The sequence below is a fragment of the Symphodus melops genome, assembly GCF_947650265.1.
Source record: "Symphodus melops genome assembly, chromosome: 7".
Taxonomy (NCBI): domain Eukaryota; kingdom Metazoa; phylum Chordata; class Actinopteri; order Labriformes; family Labridae; genus Symphodus; species Symphodus melops.
In genome coordinates this window covers 22,220,371-22,234,763 of record NC_136697.1, presented here as the reverse complement: position 1 = coordinate 22,234,763, position 14,393 = coordinate 22,220,371, and the positions used below count along the sequence as shown (strand labels likewise).

Sequence of the window (14,393 nt, the reverse complement as noted above, 5' to 3'; positions counted from 1 at the left end):
TAACCTCTTAAGGCAAACATGACAGGAGAGAGTGGGGGACGAAAATGAGCAAATGGCACCAAGACTGGGAGTCAAATCTGCAACCAGTGTGACGACTACTATAGCGCATCGTTACATTGGACACCTGCTTTTCTTTTTTTTTTTTTTTAAAGTTTTGTTTTCGGCCTTTTTGCCTTTATTGATAGAGGGAGGACAGTGGATAGAGTCGGAAAGGAGGAGAGAGAGTGGGGAGAGACATGCGGGAAATGGGCCACAGGCCGGACGCGAACCCGGGCCGCCCGCGCGAGGACTGTGCCTCAATACGTGGGGTCGCGCGCACTGCCGCTGCGCCACCGGCGACCCCTGGACACCTGCTTTTCTAACTGAGATAAACCAGGTCCTGGACTTAACGTTAGCTTTGTCAATCATTTTTCGTTCAGCGTCTTATTGTACCAATATTTGCTTCATTACAAAAAACAAGGTAAAGCTGAGTATGTCTGGTGATTTACAAGTACCTCTGAATGGAAAATGGAAATGGATCATAAGGTTTGTGGTAGATGCACAGTCAAAAATCTCATGAAACCACATATACAAACTTATGGTGGCATTGCAGAAAAAGTAACGGTATCAAAAGAAAAATGACCTCTCTGGACCATGAATCTGATAAACAGGATTTATAGCACACATCAAGTAGAATCTAATAGATCAGCTATTTTCTGATGGTAAATGGACTTGAGCTTGTCCAAGCGCTTTTACAGTTTTTTTTTTACACCACCTGTCACGCCTTTCTGTTCACACACTGATAGCAGAGGTGTCAGTGACCATCAGAAGTTACTAATCCTGTTTATACACACTCATATGAAGCAGTAATAAACTGATTGGTATTCTGCTAGTATTTAGCTGGAGTTATTTTGCATTCATAATTTAAGTCCATGCAAGTAGTACCATTCACTACCTTGTAAAAAACAAATGACTCGGCAAGCGGATTGATCATAAACAGATAAATACAGTAGATTAAAAGATTTACAGTTATTCTTCCAGTTATCTACATTCATAGAGACTTCAGTAATGAAGATTTCCTCGAGTGAATAGCTGCCCTCTCTGAGTGGCTCTGTGTGCTCTGCCTCAGGCGATAAGGTCCGTTCTGCCTCCTGAGCAGAGCTGGCTGTACATCGATGCTGGAAAGCGTCTTACTTGCATCAGAAAGAACCAGTCATGAGAACACAAGGTCAGGGTCAGCCCCGTCTAGACACATTCAAATTTTACAGTTTGATACAGTTTCATGAGGAGCCCAAGGCCGACTATTAACACCTTCCAACACTTACACTGTTCTTTTTTCTACATCACCAAACGACACAAGGAAGCTAATTACACTGATGAACGCGTTAGATTCATAAATCGCTACTGTGTGACAAAATGCAATAAGAGTAAGGGTATTTCTAGAAATCATTAGAGAGCATATTTCACCCAGCCCTGCAAATAGAACATGTCTACACTACGTTTTTCTGTGTGGAAACTTTCCTGACACTGTGAAAACACACACACACACACACACACACACACACACACACACACACACACACACACACACACACACACACACACACACACACACACACACACACACACACACACACACACACACACACACACACACACACACACACACACACACACACACACACACACACACACACACACACACACACACACACACACACACACACACACACACACACAACTGATATACAACTGTGAATCAACAGCCCAGGCCAGAGTTTAAACATAAAACAGCCTGTGTGATGGATGGGACACACGTGTGCACACACATGCCGTCAGGAACACGTAACAACCAAAAAATAGAGACTTCACCTGTCTCAGCTCAAAGGGGGTTGTTTTGTTACACAGTGGTTGAGACTGCACTCACTGAAGGAGTCACTAATCATCTTCATCTAGTCGTCTGATTTTCAGGAGATGTGGCTGCAAGTGTCAGAACTTAAGCAATAACAAAACTGAATTTGGAGGACTTGATTGTGGCCTCAGTGGAGTGTAATTAATCTGACTAAATAAAAACTGTGTCTTATTTCTAGTAATTATGTCTAGAAATAATTACACAACAAATCAGACAACTACATGATGATGGATGTGTAGGACTTCTTCACTCAAGTGTGCACCTTCTCCTTCTCTGTATGACTGACTTACGAGTCTCTTTGGCTTCACAAATACAACTGAAAAAACATCTCTACCTTTAAAAGCCTGGTCATATAGGCTGTGGTGTACTCACAGTTGAAGTTGGAGGGGATGGACTCTCCGGCCAGGAGGCTGGTGACCGTAATCTGATAGATGATGTGGAGTAACAGAAAGGACATACTGGTGAAGCAGAGGGATTGCAGCAGACGTCCAGTGTGGCCTGGAGGAGAAAGAGAGCAGCTTCAGTGAGTCCACTAACTTCACAACCACCTTCACTACTCTCTTTAAGGATTTCCACATGTTACTTCGAGCATTCGTGCACTTAAACACAAGGAAAAGACTCTACGTGTAACTCTGTGGAAGTTGTGCAGCACAAAAAAAAGTCTCTGGTATTAGAGGTTTTTTTTGTACTCTCTGGGAAGAGCAATTAGAACAACGTTTTTTATTCAACACTGAAGTCCTGAGCAGTTTTGAATACATTTGTAAGAAAGGCAAAGGTGACTAGGAGAGCACCCAAATGGGGATTTTCGCAGGATCACAATACATATCATGGTTAAGAATTGGCAACACTTCCATGGAGCAAAGTTTATTTCTTTTGTAAAGTCAAATTAAGATTGTGGTGGACCGCAGGACCTCGAAGTCTCTGATTCATCACAGGAGGAGAAACAACATGCCGAGCCTTTCTACCTGATTCGATTCTCTGGTGTCTGGCTTTGGTGGCTGATCATGTTTACAAGAAACCCCGTCACTGTCCAAGACTGTAAGAGCAACATTGACCGAAGTTCCAGCCTGGTCCAGTGTCTTTAATTTAGATAAGATTACGGCTGTCAGCGGACATTACAGATCCCGGGAGGGATGGATGAGAGCACTCTGAGGAGCTGCCACAGCTGTTCCACACATGGTTGTTTTATAGTGCACCTAAAGGTATTTGGGATAATTTCAGTAGTTGTTATGGTGATAGTTCTCTACAGTAGGAATTCTCAGACCCCCTCTTATTGGGAAATTGAACATGATTGCCCTCAGGGAAGAACAAGCTTGATGGGACTCCTGTTCTTTGAGGAGGTGATGACAGATATGCCCTGAAGGAGTGAATTGTCCCACATATCTGCACACTTTGGTCCACTGGTTCCTATCAGGGCAACAACTCCACCTCATTAAATTTACTGCATCCTTGCAGGGGAACATATAACAGTTTTATTATTGTATATGACACAATATCCTGGCCAAGGTAATGCACTACCGCTGAGCCCTGGGACAATGAGGATTCAGGCTTCATCGAATTCGTGCAAGAATCGACCACAGCAGGCAAATGAAAAACTGAAGTAAAAACAGTTTCTGTTAATTTCCCATTGCAATTCCCTCGGCTTTAACAAAAAAAAAGGACCATAACGCTTGTAATTATGAGGTATGAAAATTGTTAGCGAGCTTCTGAGTCCAAATTTGTCCCCATTTGCTCTGCACAACACAACTGATGTGGCTGTTTTCCTGCTCTTTCCCATCTGTAATTAAGCATTTACGTTGTGTGACGGCCATCTGTGATTGTAGTCCCACACTCATCTTAAAACAGTTGTAACTTTTAGTCAGAAAGAGCTGTGCCATGGGAACCTTTTACAAAATGCTTCTTAAACAGAGGGTGTTGTTTAGTTACTCCTTTTTTCCCTAATCAATCAGATAAACTGTTTCCATGACAACATTTCAACTCTTGCCAAATCACAGTGTCAGAGAGGGTCAGTGAAAAGTTTGCAGAATCATATCACATCTGTACGCCAATTATGTGCTCGCATAAAAAGAATTCACACAGAAATGATTGTGATGCTTTGTTTTGTTTTGTTCAATGTACTCAGAAAGAAAGATGAATAAAACTAAAACAAGGACATCGAGCAGGATATCCAGAGCGCTTAGACGTCTGCCGCTGCTTATAGTGAAGTCCTTGCAACAACTCAAATCTGTAATGGCTGACGACTCGATTACATTTTGGAATCATCACGTATTGGTCAGAGATAATACCAAACATAACATCACTGCAGAGTTTTAGTTTGATGATAGTCTTGGTACTTTTTATTGAGGTGCTATGTACCGATCACGTTTAATGCCCATGACAAAAACCTTATGAAAATACAAAAAAAAAGCAATAAACAAGAAGTGGCTGAACAAGGCAACCACCAACGAAAGATGAATGGGCAGCAATTGTAAAGGAATGACCTTTTACTTTAAGGTCACATAATATCCTCCTTTTTGCCAGGGAATACATCAGGTATTACCTTTTCTCACTTCCCCACTTTTTATTTTCTATCCTCCTGTTTACTATGATTAACACATTTACAGTCTGCTGAGAACTGAAGGCCTTCAGCTGGATGTGGAGACGATTACTGCAAACAAGAAATTAGAAAGCAGGAAAAAAAACAAAAACAGGTTGCAAAACATGTGGTTTGTCTCCAGTTAGGGAGTCTTGTTTACGGACGTATCCTTGGGCAACCTGCGCTGCTGTGGCTTTTTAAATAAAATTTGTACTAATGAATTATTCATGTTCAACATTTGGTTTAAGTTAACAAAATTGCCTGCCACATGTTTGAAGATTCAAAAGACAAAATGAAACAGACCATCAAAACAAATCACTGAATTAGCTCAATCCTTTCTCTAAATTCCTTGTAAAACAACTCAAATATGTGCTGTGTTTCTTTTCTGTAATTTTTTGAAGTGTATGCTGTCAGTGTGACAACTTAATGTCTTCATTTGTTTTTCATACATTAAGCACATAATTTAAAAGACGGGTGTTGAAGATGATTAGGTGTGGCTGACCAGATTATGATGATCTGCTCAAGTTTCTGATCACTACAAAAGTAATGTAATTACTTTAAACAGTTTTTTGCCCTTTTTAATCTAAAACAGTGTGAAGTTTAAAGGTCAAATATTAAGCACTTTACCAAGTTTTTCTATTACTAATATGTGCTCTAACAGGCCGTCTGGAGATTTTCTATTCATGACATCACAAAGAGAGACTGAGAGCCTCCCAAGCCCTTTCAGAGGGGCGTGGTCAGACACAGCTAATTTACATTTAAAGCTACAGCACAGAAACAGCCTGTTCTGAGCAGATCGGAAATAGAGGGGTTTATAGGCAGACTTAAATAAAGGCTTGCAGTGGATATGTATCTAGAACTTCACAGACATTTTTGGTAAGCTCTGAGACGTATTTAAACTGGTTGAAAAAGAGGATATGTGAAGATGAATGGACGTCCGATCATTTACAGTTAATATAATGGTAGTACTATCAAAATCATCCTAATCCTCAGGATCCTCAGATTGAAAATGTAATCCTGTTACTGAGACACTGTGCGCCCTTCAGTTCTCCTCTTTTATGACAGACAGCTGAGTCACACAGATGTGACTCTGGAGGAATATCTCATATCTCTGCCTGTGGTCATTTGTTACCACAAACATTTGTTTTTTACCTCTTCAAACTGTACTTTATCATCTTCATTATGGGGACAGTACATTTTATCTGAAGGCCTATCTCATGTTTTAGACTCAGAGGACAACAAGGTTTTCTTTTTTTATAAAAAAAGATTTATTTTTGGACATTTTTGCACCTTTATTATAGAGGAAGGTCATTGGATAGAGATAGAAATCAGGGAGAGAGAGAGTGGGGATCGACGTGTGGGAAGGAGCCACAGGCCGGACGTGAACCCGGGCCCCTGCGTTAGGACTATAGCCTCGATACGTGGGGACGCGCGCACTAAGCACTGCGCCATCAGCGCCCCTGTTTTCATATTTATTGAACAAAAAACAAGTCAATTCTTACTTTACCATCACGTGTCAAACTGTGTCTGACATCAGCAGCTATCAGCTCTATGAACACTGAGCTTTCCTAGAAGACTTCTCTCTTTAACTATTGATGAGAGTGTAAGTGGTCCTCTCTCTCTCTCTCTCTCTCTCACTCTCTCTCTCTCTCTCTCTCACTTCCTGATTGTTATTTTAGCTGCAGACAAGCACAAGTCTCGGGCTGGATGCTGCTCCTTCCCCACCGATATGGCTCTATGTATTATTAAACACTGCATGTGGTCTCCTACAGAAACCTACGTTATGTTTAGTATTTTTTGTGGTGAGGGGGAAGGCATAAAGGTGCGGTTGAAGCTTACAACCGCAATCCCACACTCCTCACCCGTAAGAAGAACAGTCACCTCTCTCAGTCGCTTCTCATTTAAGTCAGAGGTCCACAGTGATTTATGGTTCTTTCAAAAGTGGCGTAAAGACAGGATGTGGAAACTAATTCACCAGATTTTAATTTACTGAACTGTTTTCTGAACCAAAATATTAAAGGGCACGATCACCACAGCTTTTCATATCCACTGAATTAAATAACACTTGTCAAATCTACTCAGATCATCGTGTTAGGAAATAAGACCGACAGAGCCTTCTGAGCAACTTCTGCTAACTGAAGTGGTTAGCTATTATCAAGAACAGACCCTTTTCTATGAAGGATAGTTCATGCTCTATATTGGGTTTCTTTCCTCAAATGTCGAGCTTGTACCGTTTTTTTTAATTCATACGAGCAAAAAATAACAAAACCGAAGTTGAAAATGGTAATTTTTATCAAGTGGACATCAGATCTGGCCCTTGTGGCTCAAGTCTTTCTATCTCAGATTTTGCTGGCATTGAATCATTTCATATTATTATTATTATAGATGGATTTGTGCCCGTACAAACCAATATTATCTTTCATGGAATGAACTATGCGCCAAACCCATCATGATTTTAAGGAGTTTGAAGCCCCCCAGAAAAGTGCTGGTTTACATTACAGAGAACAATATTACAATTCAAAGTCAAGGCTTTTTGGGAAACAGTCAAGATTCTCCAGGCGATGGACAAAAAGTCAAAGAAATGGTGAAGATTTAAAGAGAGTGGCTGAAAATATCTTACCCTGCATTGTTGTGCTTGTGGGCTCTGGGAAGAGTGGAATAAGCAGGAGGTAGATGAGGTAGACGAAGGAGAGGACATTGTACCTGAACAGGCAAGCTGCAGGGAAAAAGAACAATGAACATCAATGATTCAAACAAATAACAATATAACAACAATTAAAAGGGTCTCTATTACACAACGTTCAGCAGTAAGTTGCAAAGCTTCACTGCCAGGAGCCATCGGTGAGATAAATCAACCACAGATTTGTTAGAAACACATGGTGAAACTCATTAAAAATGTTCCTGGTGAAGAAAATCTGGTTATAATAAAAATCCAGAACATTCCACAAACCAAACTTTACACTCATAAGCCTCATTATCTGATCATCTGGCCTGCATCAGACAAAGAGCCCGAGCTTAATACAGTCATTCAGTGAGACTGACGCTTGTTTTGAAGCACAGTAATCACCAGACAGTGCGAGGGTGTTAAGAGAGAGGATCGACTGACTGAGCACGCTGCGGTCAGCTCCGCCTCATAGAGTAAAGCTTCAAGTCATTTGTGAGGATCTTATTTCTTTATACTCCTCATGGTGTTTCACGCTTTGTGAGAATAATTGATACTAGATCATGTTTTTTTTATAAAACTGTAAAAAAAGCAAAATCCCAGACGTAATGCACCAGATGCTGATAAAATGCATGACGTACTGCCGAGTTTTGAAGACAGGAAAGTGACTTTTAGAGGCCAAACGTTTAAATAAAACACACACACACACACACACACACACACACACACAGTTTCAGAATTAAGGATGTGTCCCACTGAATTATGTAACTCTACATACTCACCCTTTCCCAATACCACACACACACACACACACACACACACACACACACACACACACACACACACACACACACACACACACACACACACACACACACACACACACACACACACACACACACACACACACACACACACACACACACACACACACACACACACACACACACACACACACACACACACACACACACACACACACACACACACACACACACACACACACACACACACACACACACACACACACACACACACACACACACACACACACACACACACAGTCCAGGCCCATGAAGGAAGTCTTTTGAGCTCATGATGAAAGTTAAAACGCTTAAGTGCAAACATGACTTCCAAAAACCATTCATTGATGTATTGATCCTCACACGCCTCATTTCCCCGTCCCAGTCAGAGTGACCATTTGCTCTGATCGCTGCTTTTACCAGTTAAACAGCTCCCATCACCTGCTGACTGAACATCAATTAACGCGTCCAATATGAGCCACGCTGATGTAACACACACCCATTTCACCACGAAAGCATGTTTGGTGTCCTTTTAACAGCTGCTGTCAAATCAACCAGAACAGTGTTTCACAGGACAATACTGTTCAGCTTAAAGTTTTTAAGGCTTTCCTCGAACATGCACACAATATGTGATAAGCTGCTGCCTGCACTTTCTGACACTTCTTTGAACATTTATAGGTCAGGAGGTAGTTCAGCGGGAGGGGGAAGAGACGAACACAGAAACCTTGTACAAAATGCGGACACACAGTCTGACCTCCCAAATATCTCTACGCAGTTAAATCAACAACCACAGAGTTTATAGTTACCGTCTGAGTCACAGAGATAAACTACTGGTTTTGAGCTTCTGAAAAATTACACTTAAATGCTGAAAATGGGGCCTTTTATTTATCTTTGTACATTCAATGGACCTATTCATTGACATTTGACTTGGCCCCGACTTTCCCTCGCTGGAGCCCTTCACAGTAAGTGAACCACCTTGTTTCCTCTGCACTCAGATACACACTAATGAAACCAAATGTAGTTAATAAATGTTATGCTGGTGTCAACTTTGAGAAAACCACCAACAGATTATCCACCCAATAATGTTTGATGCATGCCAGAATGCTTGAGAAGTCAGAGAGTCCAAGTAAAAATGTTCAACTCACGCACTTTGGTCCTTTTTTTTTTAACACTTTGAGATTGGAAAATGAAAGCTGTTGGTGACTGACAAGGCAATGACTCCGATTTTGTCGATCTCAACTCAGGCGATTTCATCTTTGTTAAATGTGGCATAAAATAAGCCTTAAGCCTATTTCACCCAAGTTGGCAGTCTGAAGCCTGCTGCCCCCCATTATTCATCTGCTCAGATAGAAATCTATAAAAGTCCCCTTTTATCTGTACTGCAAAGAGGTACAGATAATCTATCTGTATCTGCATGGCTCTGCTCCAGCTGGTAGCCTGCAGACAGTCGACCGCAGGCTTCCTGGCCATTTTCCTTTCTCTGTATGACTCACCATCTGAGGATTTTTACACCAAGAATGAAAATAAACTGCCGTTGTTTTCAGACATCAGATTACTGCAAAAACTCCCCAATCACATTTGAACCAAGCTTTTGTCTCTCCGAGAAAAACCTGCTATTACAGCAACACAAGTCTAAACACAAGGAGGAGAAAGCCATTATAAAATGTGAAATAAAGGCAAACTGACCTGAAAGTCTGAGCCTAAAAACATAAATGTCATGAAATGAGATAAGGTGGTGCAGTGCCTGGCCAGACCGAGCACCGGGAGATAACTGAGGAATTCTGCCCTTCTGAAGAATATAATAAAGCACATACCACATCAATACAACCACTGAACAGAAATTTGCTGTTTAAAACAAAACACTATATCTGAATCTATGTTGTTGAGGAAATAATAAAAGTCGTTCAGTACCAATACTGATTCTAACCAGCTTATATAAAATTCTGAATGGCTAAAAACAAGGCTTCATGGTTCGCACATGATTTCTTCCAGGACTTCAGCTAATGAATGTTTTCATTTGAATGGTTGAATAAACGATTGTGTACAAAATGCGGTGAAAAGCTGAGGAAGAGTTTTTTTTTTTATTCTGTCCAAATGCAAAAACATTCTCAGTGACTCGACCTATGAACTCAACTCAACTTTATTAATATAGCACTTTACAGACAATCCAGTTGATCCAAGTACAGAACAGCGCAGATAAACATTAAAAAGAACAGAACTCCATTTTAAGCTGTCAATGGTTTGTATGTTAGATTGAATTGTTTTATATTTTACAATAAAAAACGTATGGTTGACACCTAATTTGTTTCATTCACAACCTAAAAACATTTATTTGTGTATTTATTTTTGGATTAGTTGTCTTAGTTGACAGGACTGTGGATAGAGGAAATCGGGACTCGTGGACTACAGCCTCCACAACTGTTTTCAGGATTGTATTACCTAATTCCTTTTTGTTGCGTCTAATCTGTCTAATCTAAGGCCCATTCGACATTTGTTTCGACATTACTTTCAAGTTAAACTAAGTAACATTTTAAATAATCCTCACATTTTACATTAAAAATAATCAACAAACATCACTTTAGGAAAATATTTACAGCTCCTTTAAGGAACTTTCTTTGTGCGTGGATAATTCTTACCTCTTGGCTGACTTCACACTTCACATGTTTGAGTGTATATGAAAGATCGGGCTCAATTTTAACAGCCAATTGCCTCAAACACAAATGAAAAGAAGAGCGGTTATAGCAGCCTGCTGTTACTCACTTTGTCTGACGCTCACCCCATGCCAAAGGCTACAATCATTAAAACTCAAGAGAATGACCCATCTCGTTGCTGATGGTCACCGTTGCTTTTGTAAATTAAATAGAAGATTTATTGCAGTCTGTTTCATAACGGCTATCAACTCCTCACAGGAGCTTTGAGACATTGTCTGTGGATTTTTTTTTGTAAAAAATATGACATATGGCTGAGAGATTAAACAATATGTTTCACACATGACCACATCCTGGCACCAAATGTTACTGATTCAGAATGTGTATTACAACAAAGCGTAATGTAGACAAATCTAAAGCATAATGGTTGTCTTGATGATCTCAAAACTAAGCATCTCTGACTATTCTTACTCAGTAACTCAGCTGCTACAAACTGCCTGACTCCACCCATGTGACCAGCTACTCAGTCTGTGCACAAGTTTGATATCTGCTGAAAAAATGAAAGTACATGCTTATGATCAAATTCACACTCCAAACTCTGCCAGTAAACACATAAACAGCTGCGTGTTTGATCAGGGTAATGTAGCTGTGTGTGTGTGTGTGTGTGTGTGTGTGTGTGTGTGAGGAAGGAGAGGGACTGTGTACACATTGGCCCAGCAGTTTCTATGCTTTTCAATAGAGGTGCTGTCAGATGGCTAACAGGAAACACAGACTATGTAACATCAGCAGACAAGTCTTTCACCCGGACAGCAGAAAAGAGCGACGATGTGCAACATATCGAACACGACTGAACATTTACAGTAAGGGTGATGTCGGTGTTTGGAGTCAGATGACATCTGCAGTGGTGCAGTGTGCTTTCTCTGTGTTTATTCCAACATGGAGGTCCCAGAAAATGTACTTTTGTTGTTATTCTTTCTTGCAAAAAAACAAAAAACAAAACAATAAATGAAAGGCAAAAACCATGGCCCAAATGAGAGAGTGAAAAGAAATAAATCTTTAAATTATGTCCATTTTGTAAGTATAACAAAAAACTCAATAAATCTGCTCTATACTGTTAGCTGATAGTTTAATGGGTGAACATTTGATTAATTCGGACTTTTGTCTGTCTCACAGAAAGAATGAGGAAATATTCAGCAGCTGATCATCAGGTCATTCTCATGACAGAACTACCTTTCTCTCATCCGTCAGTTCCTGTGTAGCTTCATTTGTTCCCACTTTACATTTCCTCCATCCTGTCCGTTCCAGCGTACAGCCAGAGTAAATGACGAGTGCTCATTTGCACTTTGAAAAAAACATAAAATATTAAAGGTATGTTTACGATAAAAGGGGAAGGCAATTCTTTTCTCCCTCACAAACGCATTATTAATTCATACTGTTAAAACGACTTTCCACGAATTAATGGAGACAATGCATGCGCCTCACCATTGCTTTTGGAAATAAAGCAGGCGTCGGGCTGTCAAGTGATGCATTATGGTGGTACTGAGTGGGTCTTATCTATAGAAAGCATGCTGTTAGCTTTAAAAGCACCTCAGCCTTAGAAGTCTTACACAGACACCACAGAATCAGTTAGACGCTACACATTTTTCATTTGTGGTGTACCACAGAATTACTGCTTACAACACAGAGTAAACTGCATTTAATAGAGTCTGCACCAAAGGTGTGATCATACCGACAGCTTCATTTTCAGCACTTAATAAGTACTTGATTGTGTGCCTTCTTCTCCTCTTTCCTCTTCTTCAATCCAACAACGAAGCTGTCAAAGAACTAAAATTCACAGTCTGTCCAAAGGTGCCAAAAGTCACCAGAATGTTAATAAGCTGCCAAGTTTCACCCTCTTAATCTGCATAGCAAACGGGCGAATCATAGCAAACATCTGTGCACAGCGCTTTTCTCAGCAAACTTACAAACACTGTAAACAAACCGGGAAACTGCACGGCTGACGACAACTTAGAGGAATGTGAAGCGACACAAGACATTTACAGAAGCTTATCATAATTGTTTATCAATGGGCATGAATGTTCAGTCAGCAGCTAAACAATCAATATCAACATTGATGATTACTTCAGCCACATAGATCAGGCAACATAAACGAACCTGAAATAATTGAATGGTAATATAATGGAAATATAACTGCAGTTTGATTCCCTGTTTCCTGACAGTGAAGAAAGGTTTCTCTTCGTATTCCGAGAAGAACACGATAAAACAACTAACTGGTTTGTGATTTGATTATGCTCATATTTCAGACTTTCAAAACAAGAAGATGCACTGACTATTTATCTGATTTAAAATGTTAAACATTTCGAGAAAATACAACTCAATTCAAACTTCATCACAGACTCAGGGTCAAGCACAATGCAGAGTGGAGGGACTCAAAAACTTGGGCTTTAAAGCACATTTCTGCAGTGACTAAGCTCTACTTTCAGCTGTGTTTCTTTACATCGAGCAAAATGTGACAACCAGGTGAAAAATAATACTGTTGCTCATTTTTTCTGGATTGCTGAAATAACAAATCACTATGCAGCTGTCACCATTTGTTGGGCTCAATCAAAAAGTCTACAGACTTCTGCAGGGAGGAGGATGTGTGACCTCTAGCATCATGAGGTCAATACAAAGACCAACAATCTACATCTTCACACAAGCATCAATAAGATGTCAGTCTTAAGGATAATGCTAAATCACATACACTATGTAAATAATAAAGGTTAACATCAGGTTCATACATTGTCACAGAGTTGTAAAATGAGCCTATGAACATTTAATTTGGCCTTTAAATTTAGATCTTTCATTCAGATGTAAATACAAAACAAAGAGTCACACGTCTTCCCCAAACGTAAACGTAAATTATGAACGAATGATAGTGTAAGATGAACTTTAAATGAACCAATCATGTAAACGTAGACCTTCTGGAGCTCACGTAGGGCTTATTGTGATGCGTAAAAAAAGTGGAGATTAAAGTTAAGACTCACCAGCTGTAAGACATAATGGCAGCAGCAACCTGAAGATCAGCCCGCACACCACCTCAGAGGCCATGGCTCCGGGTTGAATCCAGGTAAAAGAAGCCGGGGATTGTCTCTCTAAGGTTTCTCTTGCATCCCAAACTCCTTCTCTCTGTCAAATCCCAGCTGACATCAAACTGGTGCGCTCCTCTAAACGGCCACATCAGCTCTCCCCTGTTGTCACCTGGACTCCGGTGGTTATTCCACACAGAGATGACTTACAAAGAATCACCACAGAAGGCATGTCACCGGTATGTAAAGTCACCGTGATGGTTGAGTTGCACAAAAAGTCAAGTTGTCGTGACAGAAACTCAGGTGCGCAACCCGCTGCGCCTGAAAAGCGCGTTAAAAAAAAAAAAAGAAGAAGAAGAAAAAGAAGTCAACAAGTCCTCAAGTCCAATTAACCTCCTTTTTTTTTTTTTTTACAGCAAACCCCCTTTCCCGAGAAGTGTTTAAAACGTCAGGGAGTTTGATTTCACTTCTTTACGATGAAGCGTAACAGGAGCTCTCGGAGTAGCTGGGATAGTCAGCCTTCCCGTTATATTCCCTTGCTGAAATTTGACTTTCTGAGTTCTGGTGTGTTTTGTATTAGCCAACTGGAGGCTACAGGACAAACCACGTGATTGACATCTGAACTAACCAATCAGGCGTCTTCATCTGGGAACCAGTCCAGCCCACATTGATAATTGAAAGTAAGAGGTGGGACAGTTTAAGTAAATGCAAAAAAAAAAAAAGTTTTAACGTTTCCAATATTTGCA

The 14,393-nt window shown here is 40.4% G+C and overlaps 1 protein-coding gene across 1 annotated transcript in view; it reads right to left on the bottom strand.

Annotated features, from left to right (window-relative positions):
• Window positions 1-14,188, bottom strand: part of piezo2b (piezo-type mechanosensitive ion channel component 2b) — a 75,359-nt gene extending 61,171 nt beyond the window's left edge. Inside the window, exons 1-3 of the mRNA XM_079348496.1 lie at window positions 13,606-14,188; window positions 7,087-7,182; window positions 2,264-2,389 (exon numbers count right to left, since the gene is read on the bottom strand). Coding sequence (XP_079204622.1) covers window positions 2,264-2,389; window positions 7,087-7,182; window positions 13,606-13,669 — 286 coding nt within the window. The 5' untranslated portion in view covers window positions 13,670-14,188. The remainder of the gene's footprint in view (window positions 1-2,263; window positions 2,390-7,086; window positions 7,183-13,605) is intronic.
• Between the last annotated feature and the right edge of the window lie 205 nt (window positions 14,189-14,393).